At 43.7% G+C, this 27,490-nt stretch overlaps 1 protein-coding gene across 1 annotated transcript in view; it reads right to left on the reverse strand.

Annotated features, from left to right (window-relative positions):
* The window catches only part of LOC124770386, a 102,473-nt gene that overhangs the window by 32,717 nt on the left and 42,266 nt on the right, over positions 1-27,490 (reverse strand). Inside the window, exons 3-4 of the mRNA XM_047249212.1 lie at positions 15,080-15,252; positions 4,946-5,073 (exon numbers count right to left, since the gene is read on the reverse strand). Of these exons, the coding sequence (XP_047105168.1) occupies positions 4,946-5,073; positions 15,080-15,252 (301 nt within the window). The remainder of the gene's footprint in view (positions 1-4,945; positions 5,074-15,079; positions 15,253-27,490) is intronic.

Below are 27,490 nucleotides of genomic sequence, written 5' to 3' on the forward strand. Positions count from 1 at the left end.
ATTTGATACTCTGTACATCAACAAGCTAGCTACCAGCTTATCACCCTTATAGCGAGAATTAAAAAGAAAACGCTGCACGTTCACGCTTGGTGATAACCACTTTGCTAACTGAATGTAAGAGGCACAATAAAAGGTGACCGATGGGTCCGTCGTTGGGTTTCGTCGCATATCGGATTTGCCCAGAACACTCCTTGTCGACTTCCCTGTTTTTTCCCATTTCTGCAAACGCCAGCGCCCTAGCAGCTGTAGTCTCAAATTTGCGTGATGAAGTTAAACGTTGCAGTTTCTGTTGGTAGCGCCGAGCGCCGATTACCTCAGCATACCCCTCCCCCCCCCCCCCCACCAGCCCACACACACACGTCTCCGCCCAATCGCGTCATTTACATTGTGGTCGTCTATTTCAAACTGTTTTTAATAATGACAATGTGAAGAAATAGCACACAGCTGCTGTGATATCTCTCAACATCGGAAATCTTGTTGTTTAATTGACCCAACCATCACCTAGTGTATTCGGACTTCCTCTTTGTGCCACCTATACTTCGGTGAAGGGAGTCAAAGAGAAATACTGCAGGTGATGGGAGCTCGAAAAGTAGTAAGACTCCTTCACACAGTGAAAGTAAAATTATGTTTTACTACAATTTGGAGACAACAGCTTCATACAGTACTGGCCATTAAAATTGCTACACCACGAAGATGACGTGCTACGCACGCGAAATTTAACCGACAGGAAGAAGATGCTGTGATATGCAAATTATTAGCTTTTCAGACCATTCGCACAAGGTTGGCAGCGGTGGCGACACCTACAACGTGCTGACATGAGGAAAGTTTTCAGCCGATTTCTCATACACAAACAGCAGATGACCGGCGTTGCCTGGTGAAATGTTGTTGTGATGTCTCGTGTAAGGAGGAGAAATGCGTACCATCACGTTTCCGACTGTGATAAAGGTCGGATTGTAGCCTATCGCGATTGCAGTTTATCGTACCGCGACATTGCTGCTCGCGCTGGTCGAGATCCAATATGGGATTGGTAGGTTCTGGAGGGTAATACGGAATGCCGTGCTGCATCCCAACGGCCTAGTATCACTAGCAGTCGAGATGACAGGCATCTTATCCGCATGGCTGTAACGGATCGTGCAGCCACGTCTCGACCCCTCAGTCAACAGATGGGGACGTTTGCAAGACAACAACCATCTGCACGAACAGTTCGACGACGTTTTCAGCAGCATAGACTATCAGCTTGGAGACCATGGCTGCGATTACCCTTGACGCTGTATAACAGACAGGAGCGCCTGTGATGGTGTACTCAGCGACGAACCTGGGTGCACGAATGGTAAAACGTCATTTTTTCGGATGAATCCAGGTTCTGTTTACAGCATCACGATGGTCGAATCCGTGTTTGGCGACATTGCGGTGAACGTACATTGGAAGCGTGTATTCGTCATCACCCGGGGTGATGGTATGGAGTTCCATTGGTTACACGTGTCGGTGACCTCTTGTTCGTATTGACGGCACTTTGAACAGTGTGCGTTACATTTCAGATAATGTTACGACCCGTGGCTCTACCCTTCATTCGATCCCTGCGAAACCCTACATTTCAGCAGGATAATGCATGACCGCAAGTTGTAGGTCCTGTACGAGTCTTTCTGGATACAGAAAACGTTCGACTGCTGCCCTGGCCAGCGCATTCTCCTGATGTCTCACCAATTGAAAACGTCTGGTCAATGTTGGCCGAGCAACTGTGTCGTCATAATACGCCAGTCACTACTCTTGATGAACTGTGGTATCGTGTTGAAGCTGCATGGGCACCTGTACCTGTACACGCCATCCAAGCTCTGTTTGACTCAATGCCCAGGCGTATCAAGGCCGTTATTACGGCCGGAGGTGGTTGTTTTGGGTACCGATTTCTCAGGATCTATGCACCCAAACTGCGTGAAAATGTAAGTATCACATATTTGTCCAATGAATACCCGTTTATCATCTGCATTTCTTCTTGGTGTAGCCATTTTAATGGCCAGTAGTGTATAGATATAAATATCACCACTCCATATTGTCATAGCGATATCGATACAGCTGGGACAGATATGTCACCGATATATATCGAAAAATTTTGGGAGGTGTATCGATATTTGGGCTTATCAATATTCTGCCAACAACCCTACTCGCAACATAAAACTGAAGGGAAAACACGAGTGTTCCAACGTTATTAACACGTTATTAAAAAATTTTCCCCTGAACAGAATAATGTAAGGTTGCAATTTTGTGTTACAATATAAATCGATGTATTCGTAAAGTTTTGAAAGTGTAATTTTAAGCGAGATATGTTGAGCTGTAGAAACATACCGATAGATCGACAGAGAAAAAACATCAACAAAGAGTCTGGACTGAGAACGAGAGTGTGTTTGTCGTGCCACGGGAATGAGGGTGTACTGCGTGCCGTGGTCGGTGTGAAACAATTGTTTCCCTCAGTATTACGTGCACCGCGGAAGAGCAAGTAATTAGCATATGGTTCGCGTTGCTTCTTACATGGGAAACTCCTCATCGCATCCCCCTCAGATTTAGTGGTAAGGGGGCCCAGTGTACAGACTGTCAAAAGCTGAACATAGATCAAGCACGAAAACAGAAAGAAGGTGTACTGTACAGTGAAATAAAAAGCAAAATAGAAACTGCGAACGGTCCAAGCTCGAGAAGTAGTGAGGTAGCGGACGAGTTGTGGCGCCCTCGAGTGCCAAAGATGGCGGACTTTGTGAAACCTTAATGGCAGACATTTCACAGTTCGTACAGAAATTAATAGTAGCCAGATGAACTATGATTTCTCAAAAAGAAACATGTAGATTACCATTATTTGCGCTAAGATTCTGAAGTTGTAATCAGTTTTTCAATATCTTTGTTAGTTTAAAGTTTAGTATCTGACGCTCAATTATACAAGTAACACCCAGCAACGAATTTCCAAAGTATAAAAGCTTCATCCGATTTTCTCGATCGCCATGTCTTTAGAAAGCTATTAGTGTAAACCTAAATTGGTACGAATTACAGGCATGTAACGTAAATAGTACATGAGTTATTGGAGTCAAAGTGACTGACTACTATCGATGGCGTCAGACCATAAGTACTCCATAGTTACACGAAAAAACGGTTGCAGCGCGCTTATAAGCATATTTATTCATCTATGTCTTTGTTAATATCCGACATATGCTATTCATAAAGAAACTGGTGAATTATTTACTGTGTTTTAGAAAGAACAGAGACATTAGACTTCGTGCCTACCTAATGCTTCTTTTTTTTTATATATGTGTGTGTGGTCTTCAGTCCAGAGCCTGGTTTGATGCAGCTCTCCATGCTACTCTATCCTGTCCAAGTTTCTTCATCTCCCAGTTCCTACTGCAGCCTACATCCTTCTGAATCTGTTTAGTGTATTCATCTCTTGGTCTCCCTCTACGATTTTTACCCTCCCCACACTGCCCTCCAATACTAAATTGGTGATCCCTTGTTGCCTCAGAATATGCCCTACCAACCGATCCCTTCTTCTAGTCAAGTTGTGCCACAAATTTCTCTCCAAATCTATTCAATACCTCGTCGTCAGTTATGGGATCTACCCATGTAATCTTCAGCATTCTTCTGTAGCACCACATTTCGAAAGCTTCTCTTCTCTTCTTGTGCGAACTATTTATCGTCCACGTTTCACTTCCATGCAAGGCTACACTCCATACAAATACTTTCAGAAATGACTTCCTGACACTTAAATCTATACTCGATGTTAACAAATTTCTCTTCTTCAGTAACGCTTTCCTTGCCATTGCCAGTCTACATTTTATATCCTCTCTACTTCGACCATCATCAGTTATTTTACTCCCTAAATAGCGAAACTCCTTTACTACTTTAAGTGTCTCATTTCCTAATCTAATTCCCTCAGGATCACCCGATTTAATTTGACTACATTCCATTATCCTAGTTTTGCTTTTGTTGATGTTCATCTCATATCCTCCTTTCAAGACACACTCCATTCCGTTCAGCCGCTCCTCCGAGTCCTTTGCTGTGTCTGACAGAATTACAATGTCGTCGGCGAACCTCAAAGTTTTTACTTCTTTTCCATGGATTTTAATTCCTACTCTGAATTTTTCTTTTGTTTCCTTTTCTGCTTGCTCAATAAACAGATTGAATAACATCGGGGATAGGCTACAGCCCTGTTTCACTCCCTTCCCAACCCCTGCTTCCCTTTAATGCCCCTCGACTCTTATAACTGTCATCTGCCTTCTGTACAAATTGTAAATAGCCTTTCGCTCCCTGTATTTTACCCCTGCCACGTTCACAATTTGAAAGAGAGTATTCCAGTCAACACTGTCAAAAGCCTTCTCTAAGTCTACAAATGCTAGAAACGTAGGTTTGCCTTTGCTTAATCTATTTTCTAAGATAAGTCGTAGGGTGAGTATAGCCTCACGTGTTCCAACATTTCTATGGAATCCAAACTGATCTTCCCCGAGGTCGGCTTCTACCAGTTTTTCCGTTCGCCTGTAATAAATTCGTGTTATGATTTTGCAGCCGTGGCTTATTAAACTGATAGTTCGGTAATTTTCACATCTATCAACACCTGATTTCTTTGGGATTGGAATTATTATATTCTTCGTGAAGTCTGCACTAGTAATTCAATTTCTGACTCAGCAGACTGCTAACACATTACGAGGAAGACGAAAGGGTCGAATTTTTTCACCGTCCTTATCCGTTTTCAGCTGGCATTCTCTCTCTCTAACAACGCTACAAGTATCGTAGACGTACGGGAGAGTCAGAACTCTTACAGATGATTAACGTCACAATCGGACACGCAAAGATAACGACAGTGTGAATCAGACATAGGAAGCAGACTCTCAGAACTGGCCACTTACGCGGCTGTGTGTGTCATTTTCTCACCCATCTTACGTGTAACAAACTGAGTTATGGAAATGTCACTTACCATGATGTCGAATGCGAACGGAACCAAAGCTGCTGATATATGCCTCACACCATGTGAGAGCAACTGGGCAACATTCCGTGAGTAGCTGGAGACGTGTTCCAGGTAGACGGGCACCTCGGCCTCCAGTTCTGGACAAGACAGACGACATTGTAATGAACTACACAACTGACCAGATTTCTGTCAGAAACACAGCTTTCACTTCCTGGCTCCATCTGTTAATATGCTACATGTAGGCAAAACTGCAGTGGTACTTGTCAGCAAAGCAAAATCCCGGAAATATACACCAAATTTATTAAAAAAAACTTAGAATACAATAGCTCCATATTTAGCAATTATATACAACCACTCGCTCACAGAAAGATCCGTACCTAAAGACTGAAAAATTTCTCAAGTCACACCAATACCCAAAAAGGGATTTAGGAGTAATCGGCTGAATTACAGGCCCATATCACTAATGTCGATTTGCAGTATGGTTTTGGAACGTACACTGTATTCGAACATTATGAAGTACCTCGAAGAAAACGATTTATTGACACATAGAACGGATTCAGAAAATATCGTTCTTGTGAAACACAACTAGCTCTTTATACCCATGAAGTAATGAGTGCTATCGACAGGGGATGTCAGACTGATTCCATATTTTTAGATTTCCAGAAGGCTTTCGATACCGATCCTCACAAGCGTCTTCTAACCAAACTGCGTGCCGACGGAGTATCGCCTCAGTTGTGCGACTGGACTCGTGATTTCCTGTCAGAAAGGTCACAGTTCGTAGTTCTAGAAGGAAAGTCATCGAGAAAAACAGAAGTAATATCCAGCGTTCCACAAGGAAGTGTTATAGGCCCTCTATTGTCCGTGATCTAGATCAACGATATAGGAGACAATCTGAGCAGCCGTCTTAGACTGTTTGCAGGGGATGCTGTCATTTAGCGTCTTGTAAAGTCATCAGAAGACCAAAACAAATTGTAAAATTATTTAGATAAGATGGCTACATGGTGCGAAAAGTGGCAATTGAACCTGAAGTTATTCACATGAGTACTAAAAGAAATCAGCTAAATTTCGATTACGCGTTGTCACACAAATCTGAGGGCTGTAAATTTGACTAAATACTTAGGGGTTACAATTAACAATAAAATTACAAGAGAAATCAGGGCTCGCACAGAAAAACTGAAGTGCTCGTTTTTCCCGCGTGCCGTTGGAGAGTGGAACGGTAGAGAGACAGTTTGAAGGTGGTTCACTCAACCCTCTTCCAGGCACTTTATTGTGAGTAGCAGTGTAATCACGCAGGTGTAGATGTAGATGTCCACATTGTAACGTTCCTTAAAAAGTGGTATAATAGACTTGACGATTAAATTGAATGAATGTCTGATCTGTGGAATGACTACTGAACTCGAGTTGTCGTGTGGCGTGTTGTAAGTGCAAGTAGTGTTCTTAGTCTGTGTAATTGTTAGCAAAACTTAACACGAATCGGTTGGGTAATGCAACTCTCAATACCAATAAAGAAACAGCCACTGCAAAATACGTTCACCCCCTTTACCACTGAATGCTAAAGCCCTGTTAAAAAACCAATAAGTTTGGTGCCTGTACACGTAACAATTAAATTAAATGGTCTTACGTCTAAAGCAGCAACGGTGGAACGCGTATATTCTGGTCTCTCATAAAAAAGTGTAAATATACTAACTACAGGCTCAGCAGTGTGCAATGCTGGCCATAATACTTGAAATGCACATGAAATTCATTTGGCTGATAAACTAGAACATTTAAGATATTCCAAATTCTTTGAAAAATATATGACCTGGACCGGGAGGCGTTGCTGATAATGATGGATTGATAGTACTCACTGTATACAGCAAAATTGTATTGCAAATTAAGTTTGTCTTTTCAAAAACATCTGGCAATTGAAGTCACATTACTCACAATTGATTCACAAACAATGAGATTTAAACAGCAAGTATTATCTCACTTCATTAATCCAACGTAAATGCAAATCATCAAATTACACATAGCTCTGTTAACAAATCTTAAAAGCATTACAAAAATGAAATACCTAACTAGACGTTTACGTACATCGTGGGGTTACTCAACAATAACAAATTGTCAGCCAACTCACCTATGCTAACGCCCTGGCAAAAACAGAAATCGTAATTATTGAGAATCTTTACCTCGTATACATGAAGACTTCTGCTTCCATGTTCAACAATATCGACATACCTGCATTAATCTAACTCTTGGTGACTTCACACAGCACACCACAGAAGCTGCCCACCCCATCGCCTTTCCCTCACACACAGCTACCTACAAGTGTGCGCCCAGCTCTCTCCAGCACTACATTCTCAGACCAGAAACAGTATCTCTGGCTCTACGGTCGCGCACAGTCAGCAATCCACATTATCGAGCCTATCAGAGACATTCGTCGTTTATAGTATACTAGTTTCATTTTAATTTATTAATATTCTTATCTTATTCTGGTGCCACATACAAGTTAGCCCCAATATACTCCTTTCAGCATTGTGTTCAACGTAAAAGACCAGATATTCATCATTTTGATTTACAGCTCCATGTATTGGCCGTGTTAGCAGCTAAAATTGTTGGAAGTGAGGTTCTTCAGTTATGCAAAACACCATTTTCTCTCAGTACCCGCCGGCCAGAGTAGCCTAGCGGTTCTAGGCGCTACAGTCTGGAACCGCGCGACCGCTACAATCGCAGGTTCGAATCCTGCCTCGGGCATGGATGTGTGTGATGTCCTTAGGTTAGTTGGGTTTAAGTAGTTCTAAGTTCTAGGGGACTAACCTCAGAAGGTAAGTCCCATAGTGCTGAGACCCATTTGAACCATCTCAGTACCCAAACATGTTACGGGACCACTGTGCCACCATCAGTGGGCTTTCGTTTTTTTAATTCTTCAATGTGAACATTTTTGATAAATGATTATAAAATTATGTGAATCTTTAGTTCAAACAACAGATCGTTTCTTTTTGTAAATACTCACACGCGCACACACGCACACACACGCACACAGGCACACATCTACGCACGCACACACACGCGCGCTCGCGCGCTAAAAAATGATACACTAAAATCTGCAAAGACGCACCATTTACACACAAAATGAATACCATATAAAAGAGAACACACACAGCTAAGAAGCGCACAGAAAACACACACACACACGCACACGCACACACACAAAGATAAAATGAAAACAAAATTCAAATTTGGCGCCGAACTCTCTGGTGAACAAATGAACAGTGACTGCGCTGGGACACACAACAAACCACAATCACACTGTGTTTTGCTGAAGTGAAGAGTGTTTTACTACGTTATTTGTGGAAAATACTTGTTATAGTTACGTGTGCATCACAACACCTCAGCATGATGCGGAGAATGGAAGTGCTTGGCACACGAAAACGTAAGTAAAAGCGAATATAGGCGCGGAAACATTGCGACAAACTAAATTACGTTCTAGAAGATAGGTTAACTTCCAGCAGAAAACTTTCTCATTAACATCGTTTGGTTGCAGATTGCAAGCTACCTCTAGTAATTAATACACAATTGATCCAGAAAATTCATGCACACCAAACGTAAAGGTATTTACAAAAAGAAACGATATGTTGTTTGAAGTAAAGATGCACATAATTTTATAATCATTTAACAAAAATGCTCACATTGCAGAATAAATAAAAACGAAAAGCCACTGATGATGGCACAGTGGTGCAGCAACGTGTTTGGATACTGAGAAAAAACGGTGTTTTGCATAACTGACGGACCTCACATCCAAGAATTAAAGACGAGATTCAATCTTTAGAAAAAAGTGGAATGTATACTGCTTCATGTTACTTTCTTTGTGACAATGTATATGAAGACCAATCAGAAAAGGATAGAACTGCTAGACTGACTTAACACGAAAACATATGGAGACTGAAAAAGAGAGATTCCAACTTTGGTGAACATACTCTGAATGAATATCGTTCTGTGATATTGAAAGTCGTAGTATCATTGCCACATATACTACTACAACGCCGCGCCAACGCAAGGTTGGCAGCCCCTCGTCTGCCGAGCACAGCGCACTCTAGCGGGCTGTGCAGCTCGGCGGAACTGGAGTGTGCCTCGTTCACTTCTTAGCTAGACTTCAGCCTAGGCACACGCACTTTCATAATCGGCCCTCAGCCAATTCTGTAATGTTTCCATTGATTCTCTGAGGAGGGCCTATCAGGCTTAGTCCCTGGGAATATGTTGTATTGATGATGAAGAGTCCCATACTTCTTTACAGAGCGTAGGGGAGCGACGCGGGAGACCAGCGCCGTCTTACTAGGCAAGGTCCTTGTGGAGGTGGTTTGCCATTGCCTTCCTCCGACCGTAATGGGGATGAATGATGATGATGAGGACGACACAACAACACCCAGTCATCTCGAGGCAGGAAAAATCCATGACCCCGCCGGGAATCGAACCCGGGACCCCGTGCTCGGGAAGCGAGAACACTACCGCGAGTCCACGAGCCGCGGACATATGTTGTATTAGTTCATGGTATTCCATGTTATAAGACTGTCAGATCGTAGCCGCAGCTGCAGTCCTACAAACTAATGAAGATAAGTAATTTCATTGTACTACGTGTTTCCTGAATAGTAATCCTTCTCTCTAACAGTGTGCCGAACCGCATAGTATTGCAACCTGGACTCCTTCAGCTCCTATCAACTCGGCCTCCTACTTATTTGCATTTAGTAACGAGCTGAAAACACCCGCGCATTTTGTGCCTCTAAACAGTGAGACACAATAAAAGTGATCTCCTCTATAGAGCGAGTAAAGGTATAAAACTAACGTTACTTGAACTCTGTCTGTCAAAAACACCACTCACAGGATCCTTAACGATAAATTACAGTTCCTCTACTCAAACTTGCTAACGTAGCAGTGACCAGTTAATACTGTCCTCACCATAAGATATAAGGGGGGGAGGGGGGGAGGGGGGGGGAGACAGTCGGACGGCCGTACTGTTGAGAATCGGTATGCTAGTCAGAAAAAATCGCCGTGAGCAATGATGCTGTCATTCCACCGACGCCACTTGAGCTGGCGTAACTTCTGCGCTACGACATTCGCGATATGGGAACGCGCGCTGTCATGAAGCAGTAGGATTCTCTGTTGATGTTTCCCCCGCCGTTTCGCCTTAACCGCACACATTCTTCATTCTCCAATGGATGCCTCCCGGTATTCGTCCTTCGGCATCCAAGAGAAGAATAACAGCACGTTCGTACTGCTCGGACACAGTTGGTAATAACGTCTCCATAGTACACGCACGGAGGGAAGACGCGAATGCCATACTAATCCCTTGCCTACATGTCGGTGCTTATATACCTGCATAGGAGTCTCGCTACGTTGCGTTCACGCTGCAGCAACGCCGTCGCCCATATCCGAATGCGTGCCGGAAGCATGCGCTATCTGATATATTACAAAACGTCGCATATAAAAACGAGATCCTTCCGGGGCTTATACCTCAGGTTCTATTGCTGATAGAAATGTAGGGTCAAGTGTTTTGGACAGTCCTTGGGCTGGGGACCATTTGTATACCCCACAGAAGGCTCTTCTTAGTGTCGCTATCCAACAGTATGGGGCCAAAGTATCAATGTTACAAATTTCCTCCTGCTTAGGCAATCGGAGCGACTCAGTTGTCTTTTTGCATTTGATGCCTACGGTGAGTCTTAAGTGCCTTTTGGAAACACAATTACTTCATGGGCGTTCCCTTAGGAACCACCTCCCATCCCCCGAAATAAACCTTTTACTATCCCATTCCTTCGTACCAAAACCGAGCCGCGGATTCCAAGTAAATGGCTGAAATTCTTACGATGTATTCCCGATCTCCAAAAATTTTACTGATTTCTTTATCCGTTTACGAGATACTGAGGTTCATAGTTACCTCTCGTGTACGTGTCAAATATGCACTTAAAATCCCGTTAGAGGTGAAAATGTAGTTTATAAAGTGACGAACCACAGAGAAATAAGCTGTAAAGTATCCATAGAACCGAAAAAAAGACGTAAAATATCTTGAACTAACATTTGATTCCATCGTGATGACAAGCTATTACAGAACCAATAATGAAAGAAAGAAAAGGTTTAGGACTTTTAAAATTGATAAAAAAAAGTTATGGAGCAACAGCCCCACATCTACTTTATGTCTACCGCAGTTTTATAATACCAACCCTGGAACATGCTGCACCAATATGGATGATATGAAACGTTCAAATCGGCCGCTGTGGCCGAGCGGTTCTAGGCGCCTCAATCTGGAACCGCGCTGCTGCTGCTGTCGCAGGTTCGAATGCTGCCTCGGGCATGGATCTGTGTGACGTCCTTAGGTTAGTTAGGTTTAAGTAGTTCTAAGTTCTAGGGGACTGATGACCTCAGATGTTAAGTCCCATAGTGCTTGGAGCCCTTTTTTTTTTCAAACATTCACACACCAAAAATATTTAACATAATGATACGAACAGCGATAAATACTAGTCCAAGAGCCAATAGAAGATATCTATACCATGTAGCACATGTACAGCTACTAGAGCAGAGACTGATATAAGTGACAGCAAAATACGGAGAACCTAGATTAACAACAGAATCAAAAACAACGCACTCGTTAAAACAACCACCGATGCAGCTTAATTTTCCAAAACATAAATACTCGTTCCCACCAAGTGCTACTGAACAACTACGACAGAACCCAGCAAGTATAAGTTATGCCGCAGGAATTACAGGATCAATATTTGCAAGAGGATTAATATAGATTAGTTTAACATGCAAATAACCCTACTGAAGTTTTTAGGGAGGTTTTTTCCTCAGTATGGACCCAAATTCCACCTCTCAGCCAAAAGAACGGGAACTAAAATTAATATAAGGTAAAAAGCTCAAACCCTAACAAAAATAAAGAACGCAAAGAACGCAACCGCAGTATAAGACAGGAATTACCCTTGGTTCAAACGAATTCATCGCCTGTTCGAAAATGGGTCCGCCATTCCTTTCAATAATATACACTACTGACCATTAAAATTGCTACACCACGAAGATGACGTGCTACAGACGCGAAATTTAACCGACAGGAAGAATACGCTGTGATATGCAAATGATTAGCTACTCAGAGTATTCACACAAGTTTGGCGTCGGTGGCGACACTTACAACGTACTGACATGAGGAAAGTTTCCAACCGATTTCTCAGACAAAAACAGCAGTTGACCGGCAGTCACTACTCTTGATGAACTGTGGTATCGTGTTGAAGCTGCATGGGCAGCTGTACCTGTCTGTACAGGCCAGAGGTGGTTGTTCTGGGTACTGACTTCTCAGGATCTATGCACCCAAATTGCGTGAAAATGTAATCACATGTCAGTTCTTGTATAATATATTTGTCCAATGAATACCCGTTTATCATCTGCATTTTTTCTTGGTATAGCAATTTTAATGGCCAGTAGTGTATCAGTGACACCTGACGAGGAATGACTGCTAGTTAGACACACGCTTGGTGCATGTAGTATCAGTGAGCCTGCAGTCTGTGTGTTGAATGGGGAAGGTGCCCGACCTATTTCAGTTTGACCGAGGCCACGTGGTGATGTGCAGGAGTCTCTGTAGGAGCATTTCGTAAATTGCACGACTTGTATGCTTTTCGAGCAGTTCTGTGGGGAGTGTCTTCAATACGTGTCGAAACCAAGATGAAACCACGTCCAGACGTTGTCGGGTTGGGCTGCCACCCCTCATTACAGATGTCGGCTGTCGTAGGCTGGGCGGACTGGTAAAACAGAACAGTCGGCGAACTGTGACGGAACTAACATCAGACTTTCATGCTGGGCAGAGTACAGGGCAGCGACCACTTCCATCGATGGCCGTCCGCAGACGGCGACCCATGCATGTGCCAATGTTAACAACACAACGTAGACAACTACGACTGAAATGGGCTCGTGACCATCGGCACTGTTCGTTAGCACAGTGGCAGAGCTTTGCATGGCCTGATGAACCCCGATACCTCCTTCAAATGGTTCAAGGAGCACTATGTGACTTAACTTCTGAGGTCATCAGTCACCTAGAACTTAGAACTAATTAAACCTAACTAACCTAAGGACATCACATACATCCATGCCCGAGGCAGGATTCGAACCTGCGACCGTAGCGGTCGCTCGATTCCAGACTGTACCGCCTAGAACCGCACGGCCACTGCGGCCGGCATACCTCCTTCATCATGTCGACAGGAGGGCGCGAATTCGCTCCCTGACGCCTGTACTGCTGGGCAGAGACAAGTTGGTGGCCATTCCATTATGCTCTCGGGAACATTGACATGGGCATCCATGATTCCAATGGTGCTATTGCAAGGCACCATGGTGGCCAAGAAGTATCGTAGACTGGTTCAATACTGTACTGTCTGCCATCGGGTTCCCCTATATGACAGGCAGCACCGCATAACAGCCATGCTATGAGGGAAACAAACCAATAGCCAAACAGGCGAAGACATCAGGATACACGCCGAAGATTCCAGTCGATTAATAGGAACCTTTAGTTGCAGAGGTCGCCGCGACATATCCGGCCACGGATTTATAAACTGGGTTTCTACTGGCTCCAGCTCACTATATAGGCCCGGCCGGTCGAAGGCAGACCAGTCTTCGTCCGCTGCTAATGGCAACCGCTATAGCGGAGTCTCCGAGAAGATATCACCGAAGCCGCTGTACTGCACCGCCGATCGAAGTACCAGCCGACCGAGAGGAACCACATCTCCGGCTAGATCGACGGACGCCTACATCTATTGTACAGCCAGCTATTGTATTGTAGAAGAAGTTACGTTCAATAAACTGTTGGAGAATACAACAAATACCATGTACACCCCTTCATGACGCCAGTGACATTTTTCAACAAGACAGTGCGCCATGTCACAAGACGAGGAGTGTGATGGAGAGGTTTGAGGAATACAGTGGCGAGTTATAATTGATGTGCTGTCCCCCAGCTCACCAGATCTCAACTCAATGGAACACATCTGGAATATGACTGATTGTGGCGTCAGATTTCATATCGCACCCCCCCCCCCCCCCCATTTTCCCGAAAATTACGGGAATTAGGTGACTTGAGTGTGCAGATGTGTGTCAACTCCCTCCAGAGACCTACCAAGGCATCATTGCTTCCATGTCACGACGCGTTGCGGCTTTTATCCGTGCTAATGTGGACACACTGGCTATTAAGTATATGGTCATAATGTTCTGCCTGATCAGTGTACAAGCGTACAGTTACACATAGTTTTTTATAATATGTATGGATACCATTGTATGTATTGTGTTGTATGTTAACCGGGGACCTATAAATGACGGAGAGGCTTCGTCCCCGCCACAACCGCAGTGGTCCACAGCCCCACGACGACTACCGCAGACCACTTCCCCCCTCCGCCACCCCACACCGAACCCCTGAGTTATGGTGCGATTCGGCCCCTGGTGGATCCCCCAGGGAACGTCTCACACCAGACGAGTGTAACCCCTATGTTTCCGTGGTAGAGTAATGGTGGTGTAAGCGTACGCGGAGAACTTGTTTGCGCAGCAATCGCGGAATAAGGGGAACCAGCCCGCATTCTCCGAGGCAGATGGAAAACCGCCTAAAAACTATCCACAGACTGGCCGGTTCACCGGACTTCAACACCAATCCTCCGGGTGGATTCGTGCCGGGACCAGGCGCTACTTCCTGCCCAGAAAGTCGTGCGTTGTACCGCACGGCCAACCGGGCGGGCCATGGATACCATATTAGATGAAATTTTCGCACATTGCGAATTTCTAACTCGTCATCTTCCAGCGAAGGCGCCGCGATTCGGTTGATACCTCGAAAGGTTTCGCCGCTGAAATTCACCGAGAAAACCTGCATTCCCAAAGAACTTACTTACAAATAAAGACTCACCTGTTTTGCTGATGAATTCTCCTCGTGTTTTCAGCCGAGTGGTGGCGTCGTCTTGTGGCAACGTTTCAATGAGTTTCGTGCCCATCATCTTCTGGCGAAGTGTGTCAACTCCCTCCCATCTTTGCCAGAAGATGATGGGTACGAAACTCATTGAAACGTTGCCACAAGACGACGCCAACACTCGGCTGATAACCCGAGAATAATTCATCAGTGGAATACGCCAAGAAAGACTGCAATCGCATGTATCTCACCTGTTTTGTTCAAGTGCCGCTGGAGAAAATTCCATTTTTGGCGCCCGGCGCATTTTCTGCCTAGGCGTATGGCTTTTGTGATGTGCCGAAGGGTGCGCAGTAATTTGGAGAGGACAGGACGCCTCTGATCGTCCGAGGTCAGCGTTTCCACGTTCCACTCCGTGATGTTAGACCTTTAAAAACAAAACGCAATCAGCTGGTGTAACAAATGAAATCCTGAAATTTGATTGTAAGAGGGGATGTGATACGCCGGAGCCAGTTGCTTTCTCCGTTCGATTCACCCGTATCGATTGTTTCCCTCTGGCGTTGCTTATCTTTGCCATTTTGGCCGGTGGTGGTGCTGGTGGGGTGGCGGGCAGACTGGGTTTTGCCTTCGGAACGGCCGGTAAGTGTCGCTGCTCAGAGAGTGAAACTAGTGTTTGCGTGGAGTTAGCTGGATTTGACCGGTGTATGTGGCTCGGAATGCGGAAGCGGACCTGTTATTGCAAGTTCTTGAGGCGTGACTGGGTCATGGTCTTCTACACAGGACGCTGAGCAATGTGTTATTCTTTTTGGCTATTGGGGTTGAATTATGTACCATGCAGCTGTCTATTGAAGAAGTAGACATTCAAGCTTTCTAGTTTTACAATCAGACTTACCCGTGTTTTCACTAGCTTCTTTCTTATGAGAGTCAATATTGTATTGGAACTGCGACGTACTGGTGTAATAATATTATGCTTTGTCTCATCGTTGCCCTTTTAAAACTAGCCTGTTTGTGCTGGGGCAGTTTTACGTATTTTGAAATTTGAAGTCTACGGATAATACTCTTAACCATTTTTAATTTGCCTTTGTCTTGATGTGATCTCTCTTTGCAGAATTTTATCTTAATATATTCTGGGGGCTGTTAACATTGTTTCTTTTCACTGTGGCTGTGTGTTTGTGCTATTCTGTTTCAGCACTGCAGCGGCCACCTAGTCCATGTCTAAATCGATGCCTGGAGTACGACGCCTTGGCCGATCAATACCAGAGGGAACGGGAGGTTCTTTTGGCCGCGGGGAAAATGGCCACTCAGTTCTTCGGGTTGCAGTGAGTGGGGATCTTGCATTCAGTTGTTTCATCTGCATTGGGACGCCAAGGCGCCTGTTCCGTTTGCTATACTCCTTATATACACTACTGGCCATTAAAATTGCTACACCACGAAGATGACGTGCTACGCACGCGAAATTTAACCGGCAGGAGAAGATGCTGTGATATGCAAATGATTAGCTTTTCAGAGTATTCACACAAGGTTGGTGCCGGTGGCGACACCTATAACGTGCTGCCATGAGAAAAGTTTCCAACCGACTTCTCATACACAAACAGCAGTTGACCGGCGTTGCCTGGTGAAACGTTGTTGTGATGTCTCGTGTAAGGAGGAGAAATGCGTACCATCACGTTTCCGACTGTAACAAAGGTCGGATTGTAGACTATCGCGATTGCGGTTTATCGTACCGCGACATTGCTGCTCGCGTTCGTCAAGATCCAATATGGAATTGGTAGGTTCAGGAGGGTAATACGGAACGCCGTGCTGCATCCCAACGGCCTAGTATCACTAGCAGTCGAGATGACAGGCATCTTATCCGTATGGCTGTAACGGATCGTGCAGCCACGTCTCGATCCCTGAGTCAACAGATGGGGACGTTGGCAAGAAAACAACCATCTTCACGAAAGTTCGACGATGTTTGCAGCAGCCTGGACTATCAGCTCGGAGACCATTGCTGCGACTACCCTGGACGCTGCATCACAGACAGGAGCGCCTGCGATGGTGTACTTAACGACGAACCTGGGTGCACGAATGGCAAAACGTCATTTTTTCGAAAGAATCCAGGTTCTGTTTACGGAATCATGATGGTCGCATCCGTGTTTGGCGACATCGCGGTGAACGCACATTGGAAGCGTGTATTCGTCATCGCCATACTGGCGTATCACCCGGCGTGATGGTATAGGGTGCCATTGGTTACACGTCTCGCTCACCTCTTGTTCGCATTGACGGCACTTTGAACAGTGGACGTTACATTTCAGATGTGTTACGACCCGTGGCTCTACCCCTCATTCGATCCTGTGAAACCCTACATTTCAGCAGGATAATGCACGACCGCATGTTGCATGTCCTGTAAGGGCCCTTCTGGATACAGAAAATGTTCGACTGCTGCCCTGGCCAGCACATTCTCCAGATCTCTCACCAATTGAAAACGGTTGGTCAATGGAGGCCTAGCAACTGGCTCGTCAGAAAACGTCAGTCACTACTCTTGATGAACTGTGGTACCGTGTTGAAACTGCATGGGCAGCTGTACCTGTACACGCCATCCAAACTCTGTTTGACTCAATGTCCAGACGTATCAAGGCCGTTATTACGGTCAGAGGTGGTTGTTCTGGGTACTGATTTCTCAGGATCTATGCAACCAAATTGCGTGAAAAAGTAATCACATGTCAGTTTTAATATAATATATTGGTCCTATGTATGCCCGTTTATCATCTGCATTTCTTCTTGGTGTAGCAATTTTAATGGCCAGTAGTGTATTTACCTTCAAAACCATAAAGGAAGGAGACTAGTTTTCTGAATTATACCTTATGTGCAGCGGGAGTTGAACCTATGTACATGTTAAAGATAAATACTTGATGGGAATCGTAAATCGGAAATTATGTGAATTGTCCTATTGCTATTGCCCAGGTGACCTATTTAAAAGTAACTTACTTCACCTTTATTATTCAAGTGCCCTTTGTCAAATGAAACTGATTTTACCTTTTATTATTGAAGTTGTTACAGTTAGTATAGAAGTTATGAGATGTTCTTGTTTGCAAGTAATTCAATCAGAATGGTTTTGCGTAATATATTTTTTTTCTTGTGTATCCTGTTCAAAAGAAACTTATTTCACCTTTATTTTTCAAGTGTCCTCGTTAAATGAAACTGATTTTACCTTTTATTATTGAAGAGCTTACAGTTAGTAGAGAAGTTATAAGAAATTCCTGTTTGCACCTAATTCAATTAGAAAGGTATTGTGTAATGTATTTTCTGACCTGTGAATATGATACACTTGTACAAAATTTTTGTGTAAATACTGTGCCCTTTGGGTTAAACTGTTGATCAGTAATATCTTGCAAACCCTCTGTACTTATTATTTCACTTGTCACCGGTTTGCACGTAAACACGACGTTGCAGCACGCTTAAAAGTGATGCCTCCGGATTGTTAGTGTGAAACTCTCAACGCTTTGAAAATAAAACATTCTTCATCTTTACGCTTCACGTCCACATATTTGCAGCCCTCTGACGCTAGAGGCCTCACAACTGTAGGGTGTGAGACGGCGGTGTGTGACGTAACTTTATCAGTGCGTGAGAAACAGAGTGCTGTAATCGTGTTTCGAATTCTAAGAGATCGCCCAGACACAGGGCAACCTCTCCTGACAGACCACACATGAACGCTGAAGCGATCCAGCGCCTCGAGTTCGCTCTCGTCGATCATCCTCCATATAGTCCGGACTTTGCGCCATCCTACGAGCCGTGTTTTTTATGTAAATACAGTTTTGAAATTAAAAAAAGACGTGCTAAGATATCTCAATAATTTTATTTCTACATGAAAGCCTGTACCTTAATCTACCTTTCTACATAATTTCCGTCAATATTGAGGGACTTCTCATAACGTTGTACCAGTTTTTGAATACCCTCCTCATAGAAGTCTCCCCCCGACTTGTTAAGCACTGCATCACCACTGTTTTGACTTCGTCATCGTCGTGAAGAAGCTGACCGCCCAGGTGTTTCTTCAAGTGCTGGAACAGATGGTAGTCACTGGGCGCAAGATCGGGGCTGTACGGAGGATGATCTAGAGTTTCCCATCGAAAAGATGTGATCTTTGGTCTGAATCGCCAGGTGCGGACGGGCATTGTCTTGCAGCAAAACGATGCCCTTGCTCAACTTCCATGGACTGTTGCTTTGTTTCTGGTGTGACGTAGGCCACCCACGTTCCATCGCCCGTAGCAATTTGGCTTAAGAAATCATCACCGTCGTTGTGGTACCGCTCAAGGAAAGTCAATGCACTGTCTAAACGTTTGGTTTTGTGCACATCCGTCAACATTTTCGGTACGCAACTTGCGTACAATTTTCGGCAATTGAAGTGCTCGGTCACAGTGCTATACGAAACACTACGAGAAACATTAGGAAAGTCATTCCGCAACGACGAAATCGTAGGCCTAAAGCGCCTGTTTTCTCTCACCTTATCGTCCACTTCCTGCACTAAACTTTCATTAACGACCGAAGGACGCCCACTCCGTTGTTCATCATGCACATTTGTGCGGCCATCTTTAAATGCTCTCACCCACTTTCTTACCATTCCATCACTCGTAATGTTTTCTCCGTAAACTGCACAGATATCACGATGAATATCGATCGCTTTTAGCACTAAGAAATCTTATAACAGCCCGTACTTCACAGTCGGCGGGACTCACGATTATCGGGGGCATCTTAAACACTCAGTGCACAACGTAAACAAGGAAGAATCAGACTGTAATGGCGTCAGTGCGTAGATGAAGGTACAGGCTTTGACGTAAAAATAAAATTATTGAGATATCTTAGAACGTCTTTTTTTTAATTTCAAAACGGTACTCACTTAAAAAACACGCCTCGTATATTCATCTGTTTCAAAAAGTTGAAGAACACTTTCGCGGACTTCACTTTGTGGTGATTAAGGCGCGACGGTAACACCAAACTGGTCTCTCGTGGAGAGAAATGTGCTCGTTCCCAAGGCGAGTACGTAATAAAAAAAGCACTCCGTCTTCAGGCCACGAGTGGCCTACAGGGACCATCCGACCGCCATGTCATCCTCAGTGAAAGATGTGGATAGGAGGGATGTGGGGTCAGCACACTGCTCTCCCGGTCATTAGGGTGGTATTCTTGACCGAAGCCGCTACTATTCGGTCGAGTAGCTCCTCAGTTGGCATCAGGAGGCTGAGTGCACCCCGAAAAATGGCAACAGCGCATGGCGGCCTGGATGGTCACCCATCCAAGAGCCGACCACGCCCGACACCGCTTAACTTCGGGAATCTCACGGGAACCGGTGTATACACTGCGGCAAGGCCATTGCCAAGGCGAGTACGTAGAGAAAGAAATATACAGACATGAAGAATAAAGATGTAGAATGTTACTAAATTTTCTTTTATTCAAAAACCTACAAGAATTTTCACATAAAAAATTTGGAGACACTGTTTTTCAGCACATCCCAGTATTTTGTGGAACAGAATTGTTAAAGCTAAACCCAACTTATCCTTTCACAAATTTAAATGTTTTCCTTTTACAGGTGCCCAGGTCATAAGAGATGACTGAGAGTGAGCTCCTCCAGCGTAGCCGGCCAGAGTGGCCGAGCGGTTCTAGGCGCTACAGTCTGGAACCGCGCGACCGCTACGGTCGCAGGTTCGAATCCTGCCTCGGGCATGGATGTTTGTGATGTCCTTAGGTTAGTTAGGTTTAAGTAGTCCTAAGTTCTAGGGGACTGATGACGAGAGCAATTAAGTCCCATAGTGCTCAGAGCCATCTGAACCATCATCCTCCAGCGTAAATTAAGGGTGGTATGCGGGTCTGCTGACACATTTCCGAAAACTGACTGGTCTCTGTTGAAATACAGGGTGTCCGAAAAGTCTTTCCCTGATTACATAAATTCAGGCTAGAAGTAAGAAACAAATATGAAACTTGTGTCGAATTGTTTACAACTATCAAAGTTTTTTTCTATTTTAGGATCGCAGCACGTAGGTAGTGGATGAGGGGAAGTGCCAAAGAAGCCATGTTAACCAATCAGGAGAAGGCAAAGTGCACAAAGCACTGGTCCGTAACAGGCCCGTCACAGGAGAAGCGGGTGCAGTTGGTGTGTTAGCTGCTGTTGCCATGAACCCACACATGAGTACACGGGACATTGCGAGAGCCGGTGGACTGAGTCAAAGTAGTGTCATGCGCATACTGCATCGTCACCGCTTTCACCCGTTTCATGTGTCGCTACATCAGCAATTACATGGTGATGACTTTAATCATCGAGTGAAATTCTGTCAATGGGCATTAACAGAGAATGCGTTGCAGTTCTACCTGTTTAACGATGAAGCGGGTTTCACAAACCACTGGGCAGTGAATCTACGGAACATGCATCACTGGTCCGTGGACAATCCTCGCTGGCTCAGACAGGTAGAGCGACAGCGACCGTGAACTGTAAATGTATGGTGCGGAATCATCGGCGACCACCTCATTGGTCCTCACTTCATTGCAGGGGCCTAAACAGCTGCAACATACATTGCGTTTCTACAGAATGATCTGCCAACGTTGCTCGAAAATGTCCCACTGGAAACGCGTCGACGTATGTGATATCAGCATGATGGTGCATCTGAACATTCCGCAATTAACACTAGGCTGACCCTTGACAAGATGTTCGACGGGCGTTTCATAGGACGTGGAGGACGCATAAATTGGCCAGCCCGTTCTCCTGATCTTACACCTCTGGACTTCTTTCTGTGGGGTACGTTAAAGGAGAATGCGTACCGTGATGTGCCTACAACCCCAGAGGATATGAAACAACGTACTGTGGCAGCCTGCGGCGACATTACACCAGATGTACTGCGGCGTGTACGACATTCATTACGCCAGAGATTGCAATTGTGTGCAGCAAATGATGGCCACCACATTGAACATCTATTGGCCTGACATGTCGAGACACACTCTATTCCACTCTGTAATTGAAAACGGAAACCCCGTGTGTACGTGTACCTCACCTCTCATGGCAATGTACATGTGCGTCAGTGAAAAAGACCAATAAGAAGGTGTTAGCATGTGCACGTAATGTGCTGTTCCAGTCTCTTCTGTACCTAAGGTCCATCACCGTTCCCTTTGGATCCCTACGTAATCCGGTGCTCTCCGATACCCGCGATCGAACAACGGAGGAGTGGTACTCAAGCGTTAACTTTAGGTTACAATATCTCCGGATGTTATTAACATTTTACAATGCAACAAACGGCACTGATTACGTATTTGTTTATATGTTCAGATGTGCTAACAAAACTAACGCAGTTCCATTTAAAAAAACGTAGGTTTGTGTTAAAAAACATACTTCCGTGCATTTTTTTATGGTTTGTATTAACCAATTACACTAGCCCCTCTCCTCACGTTCGGTCTGTGGAATCGATTCGTCAGTATTTGATGTGGTTTACGAAATATATCCAGCGGTAATGTTAGGTGACTCACCCTGTATATATATACCTCGTTCAAACTCAGCGAGGTGTTGATAACGGTGCCTTTGTCACCCTAAAGGCAGGATTCACTAACGTCAACTCACCATATATATATATATATATATATATATATATATATATATATATATATATATATATATATATATATATATGGCACAACTGTGACGCTGGAGGCAGTAGAGTTAGTTAAGATCTTAGAAATTAAATACCAATACTTGTAAGAATTAGCTGCCCATTGTAATTAGAGTATATCTGTAGCTCACAATCAACTAAATTGTAATCAGCTGCAGCTAATATCTAACAAACTCACAAATTAGGACCCACTAATCATATAAGGAAGTGAGTGATGCTGTATAGTTATCTTTGATGATTAACAGTCGTTAACGGGCGACCTCCAGGGAACCTGCCGCGTTTCATTTGTATAAGACTTGCACAGGAAAGTGGGGCTCTGTCTGAGTTGACACCACTTAAGCCGCAAATGACGGTATTTTTGGGGTCAGTGGAATTTACGATACGGAGCGCCTGGCTCTGAGCTGCCCTTGAAGTAACTAATCTGTAAGTGTTCGTTGTGTCACTGTCATGACAAAGGCTACTGAGATTGTCGCCCCGGATGCAGTACGTTGCGCCAGAGCCATACACCGAACACGATGGTCTTCCCTCTCGGTAGTGCCACGTCACCTTCTCGAGTCCGGTCCTCTTGCAACCGTACATTCTCGTGATCACAGCTGCCAGCAGCCATGTACAGTGGCTACGTTCCTGCCAAGTCTTTCTGCAAAATCCTGAAGGAACATCCAGCTTCTCATATCCCTATTAAACAACCTCGTTCAAACTCAGTGAGGTGTTGATAACAGGCCTTAGTCACCCTAAAGGCAGGCTTCACTAACGTCAAGTCACCATGATGTGTCTCAGATGTAACTAACGCTTCTAGTGTGATAAAAGAAAAAAAATAAGTTAAATATATTTCAATTTTTTTCAATTTTAGTCTGATAATTATGTATATATTGTGTTTCATACTAGAATGTCGTGTTCCCAGTTTGGCACAGCTTTGACACAGGAAACACGAAAGCTGACGAAGACGTCTGTCATCTGGTCGGCTCCTGATCGTTGTCAGAAGGAGTCTAGTTTTCGATTACGCAAAGGCTTCTATTATTCGGAAAAGAACAAGCCGGATATACTTACGTAATCAGCGTGGTGTCACCGCCAGACACCACACTTGCTAGGTGGTAGCCTTTAAATCGGCCGCGGTCCGTTAGTATACGTCGGACACGCCTGTCGCCACTATCAGTGATTGCAGACCGAGCGCCGCCACACGGCAGGTCTAGTGTAGAGAGACTCCCTAGCACTCACCCCAGTTGTACAGCCGACTTTGCTAGCGATGGTTCACTGTTTACATCCGCTCTCATTTACAGAGACGACAGTTTAGCATAGCCTTCAGCTACGTCATTTGTTACGACCTAGCAAGGCGCCATATTCAGTTATTATAATCTGAACAGATAATATTGTGAATCATGTACCGTCAAGAGCGACGTTCATCATTAATGGAGTAAAGTTAAGTATGAAACTAATTACGTCCGCTTTCTGAATTCTCATTCCTTGTCATGTTCCAGACCTCCCGTCAGTATGGTTCTTCCCTCCTCACGCCCGCCTGCGTGAGTTAAATCGGCGTGCATTTCGGCCTCTAGTAACACGGTGTTGGCTCTCCTGCCAACCCAACAATCAGTATGAATTTTATAATTACCTAAGGGACCTTTAACAATGAATAATAAAAAAATTTGCATTTGCAAATGATATCATTAATAAATGGGGCAGCTATGAGTTGTATAGAAGACAAGGAGCGGCCTTCTGTCTACGACCAGGATGCCACAGTATTCCCTGCTGTAGTAAAGGCTGTTTTACATTTATAAAAATAACATGACGTGGAGGTAGAAAAAAAATAAAGGAAAAGAATAGAATAAGAAATCTGGTAAACACTAAATATATTCAAATAACCCTCACACGCAATTAGGGCTTATTTATAAACAGTATAACTTACATAAGTAATTTTCTAACTGTATGGTGCGATCAGATTTCAGCCTGTCCTGCGTTAGCTTCTTGGTTCACGTTTTTTGTCACAAATTACAGTCATTACCTTTCTCCTTCCTTCGAGACAATTCTTGCACCAATCAACACCTTCATAACAATAACGTGCCGGTTTACAGTATCGAACATAAATTACTTGAATTTTATTAATTAATAATGTTGTCTGCATGCTGGCAAGACCGCTCACTTTTATGGCTTAAAGACGACCTTCTTTACGCTTTCACATTACAAGCAGAAGTACGATAAAATCTGAAGCTCTATAAATGTTTTTACAGCCATCTTTTATTTAGATCAAAGCGGAACGTTCAGCTTCTGTTAAATGTTTATTTGACTGCGCAAACGATTTATTAGTGTCCGCGCTAGATGCGCATCTTTACAGTTACGTAAACTATATAAAACGTCTTTCAAAGAATAGGTATCGTCTCATAAGTTGATAATTTAATATACAGATAGGTGAATGCCTTTCCAAGGGTACTCACAGCTTTCACACGACGGAAATCCCAATAATATTACTCGCTGACGACAGTGTGTATCTAAAGTAAACTGATGTGCATCCTCAAAATGGCGCTAGTGGGACCACTCTTACGCGACTGGCGCGGAATTTGGATTGACGTGGTTTTTCAGATGTACAAACACGTCTACCATCTTTCGTGTACAACGCACCGCTCTTCTGGCTTTTGCGTTTATTCCGTCACTGTACTTGCATAACATTTACATAATACAGATCCATATAAAATGTGGTATGACCATAGCACGGAAGTACATTCAGCTGGCTAGATTACACTCTGCTCACCGCGCGGAGTGGCCGCGCGGTTTGAGGCGCCATGTCACGGACTGAGCGACCCGTCCCGCCGGAGGTTCGAGTCCTCCCTCGGGCATGGGTGTGTGTGTTGTTCTTACCATAAGTTAGTTTAAGTAGTGTGTTAGTCTAGTGACCGATGACGTCAGCAGTTTGGTCCCTTAGGAATTCACATAGATTTGAACACTCTGCTGAATGTACAAGTTCTGTATTATGATTGTATGCCTTTTTCATACGCATCCTTATTGCGTTGATGTCAAGTAAGAATATTAGTGGAATTATGCTGTAAAGAACACCTCAAATGCCGGCAGTGGTTTGAGAATCAACGTTAAAGTTCGAAATTAGTCACTACCAAGAAATAGCACGCAATGGTAACAAACCCCTGAATAAATAATAATCTTTTGTATTTTCAAAGAAACTAATGTCCACTAAGGTACAAAAACTAATATTGAAAAATGCATAACGCCCTGCTGTCTGTAATAATGTTTCATTTTTCTACCGGTTTCGGTTTTGAGCCATCATCAAAGGCAAGGCAGCTGGACAGCATACAAAAGTGGACAATGTGAGAATGCCAAACGGAAGACGAAGAAAAGAAAAAACCTAAAATCGATCAAAATACCCACGAAAATTGTCACAAATGTATTAGATGTCATACATGGTTTAACAGAAGTTACCACAGAAACCATAATTTCCAAGATAATATAAAATCAAAAATTGTAACAAGACAAAAATATGATGGCACATTGACACAAGTACAGCAATACAAATCAAAGAAATTCTAGGTCAAAGATGACAGTCTTGATAAAACCTAACACGTTGCCATTAAATAATTATGTGACAATAGGCTAATAAAACTTGATTGAGATTACATAAAAACGCCAATAAAATAAAATGTAAATTAACAGATGAATGTAAGATTATAAAATGTCTTACAATTCATTCAGAAAAGGTAAACATGTAAAATGCAGACTACAGATTCATACAAGAAGTAAGATTAACAAAAACTAGCGAAAAACAGGCAGGGTGCACGACACAACGCATCAGAGTAACATGCAGTAAGAGAAGAAATATTATCAAAGATTACAGTACGATTAAGAGCCATTAGTAATAGGCTATAACAGAATATAATTTAATACCATACGAAATATTATTAGAGAAGTTTATACTATCAACTATGGGAGTAGGACATACAAATCTCAGAGCAAGATCAAAGCACGTTGGGATATAATGATGACAGGCTCTGGGAAGCAAGTAGTTCACTGATGTGGTACGATGAAGACGTTGTTAATATGTAAAAGCTTAAATAATAAACTACTGTACGTGGTAGATAAATTTAATCTCTTGCACAACGTCAACTATTCAGATTTCTCATAATACCAGGCGCGTCTGAAAAGTTCGGTGAGGGGTCTCAAAAAACAAAGGAAACAAGAGTTACAAATAAAATATGTTTACAGTCTTCATAGTAAGCAACACTGGTTACATCACACTCCTGACAACGCCTGTAGAGCTGTTGAAAACTGTCAGCAAACACTTCTTGTGGACTCGATCGAAGCACAGTGGTCCCGTCTTGTTGGATATCCGCAGGCTCAACTTTCTCGCTCAACGCAATGTGACCGTTCTTCAATACGTACTTATTCTCCAGATTTGGCGACATTTGACTTCTTCCTAGCAGTACTGGACACCGGAAGATCCTGAGAAAGATCCCAGCAGAAGGGTCGAAACATTGATCCTTTTAAAAGTATGACGCGGCCTAATAACCCAGAACATTATAACTTCAGTGACAACGTCCACGAAAGCCTGCAGACTTACATTATGCCTGCTGACTTACATATGACTTCTTTTGTTTCCTCGTTTTAACTTAATGCTGAATGGCTTACGCTTCACAGGCATTTCGGGTATACAACAAGGCGTGAGCACGCTACTTCGGGAGATTCCATAAGAAGCGTTTACTGACAATTTTCAACAGCTTCACAAACGATGTCAGAGGTGTGTTGCACCTACTGATGACTACTCTGAAGCTATTCTGTTCGTAACTAACGTTTCATTAATTTTCGGAGACCATGCACCGACCTTTTCAGACGCATCTTGTACTATTACTTGAAGGGAGTAACAGAACATAAAGATGATGGGTGCAAATACTAGAGAAACTGAAGTAATAATTTCGTTGCGCGAGAATAACGGTGCATATCTTTGAGGCCACTTATGAAACTTTTAATAACATCTAAATCTACTTGTTCGTCCATACTCTGCAAACCACTGATAAGTACATGGCACAGGGTACTTGCTCCACTACCACA

Source organism: Schistocerca piceifrons, unplaced genomic scaffold (assembly GCF_021461385.2).
Source record: "Schistocerca piceifrons isolate TAMUIC-IGC-003096 unplaced genomic scaffold, iqSchPice1.1 HiC_scaffold_822, whole genome shotgun sequence".
Taxonomy (NCBI): Eukaryota; Metazoa; Arthropoda; class Insecta; order Orthoptera; family Acrididae; genus Schistocerca; species Schistocerca piceifrons.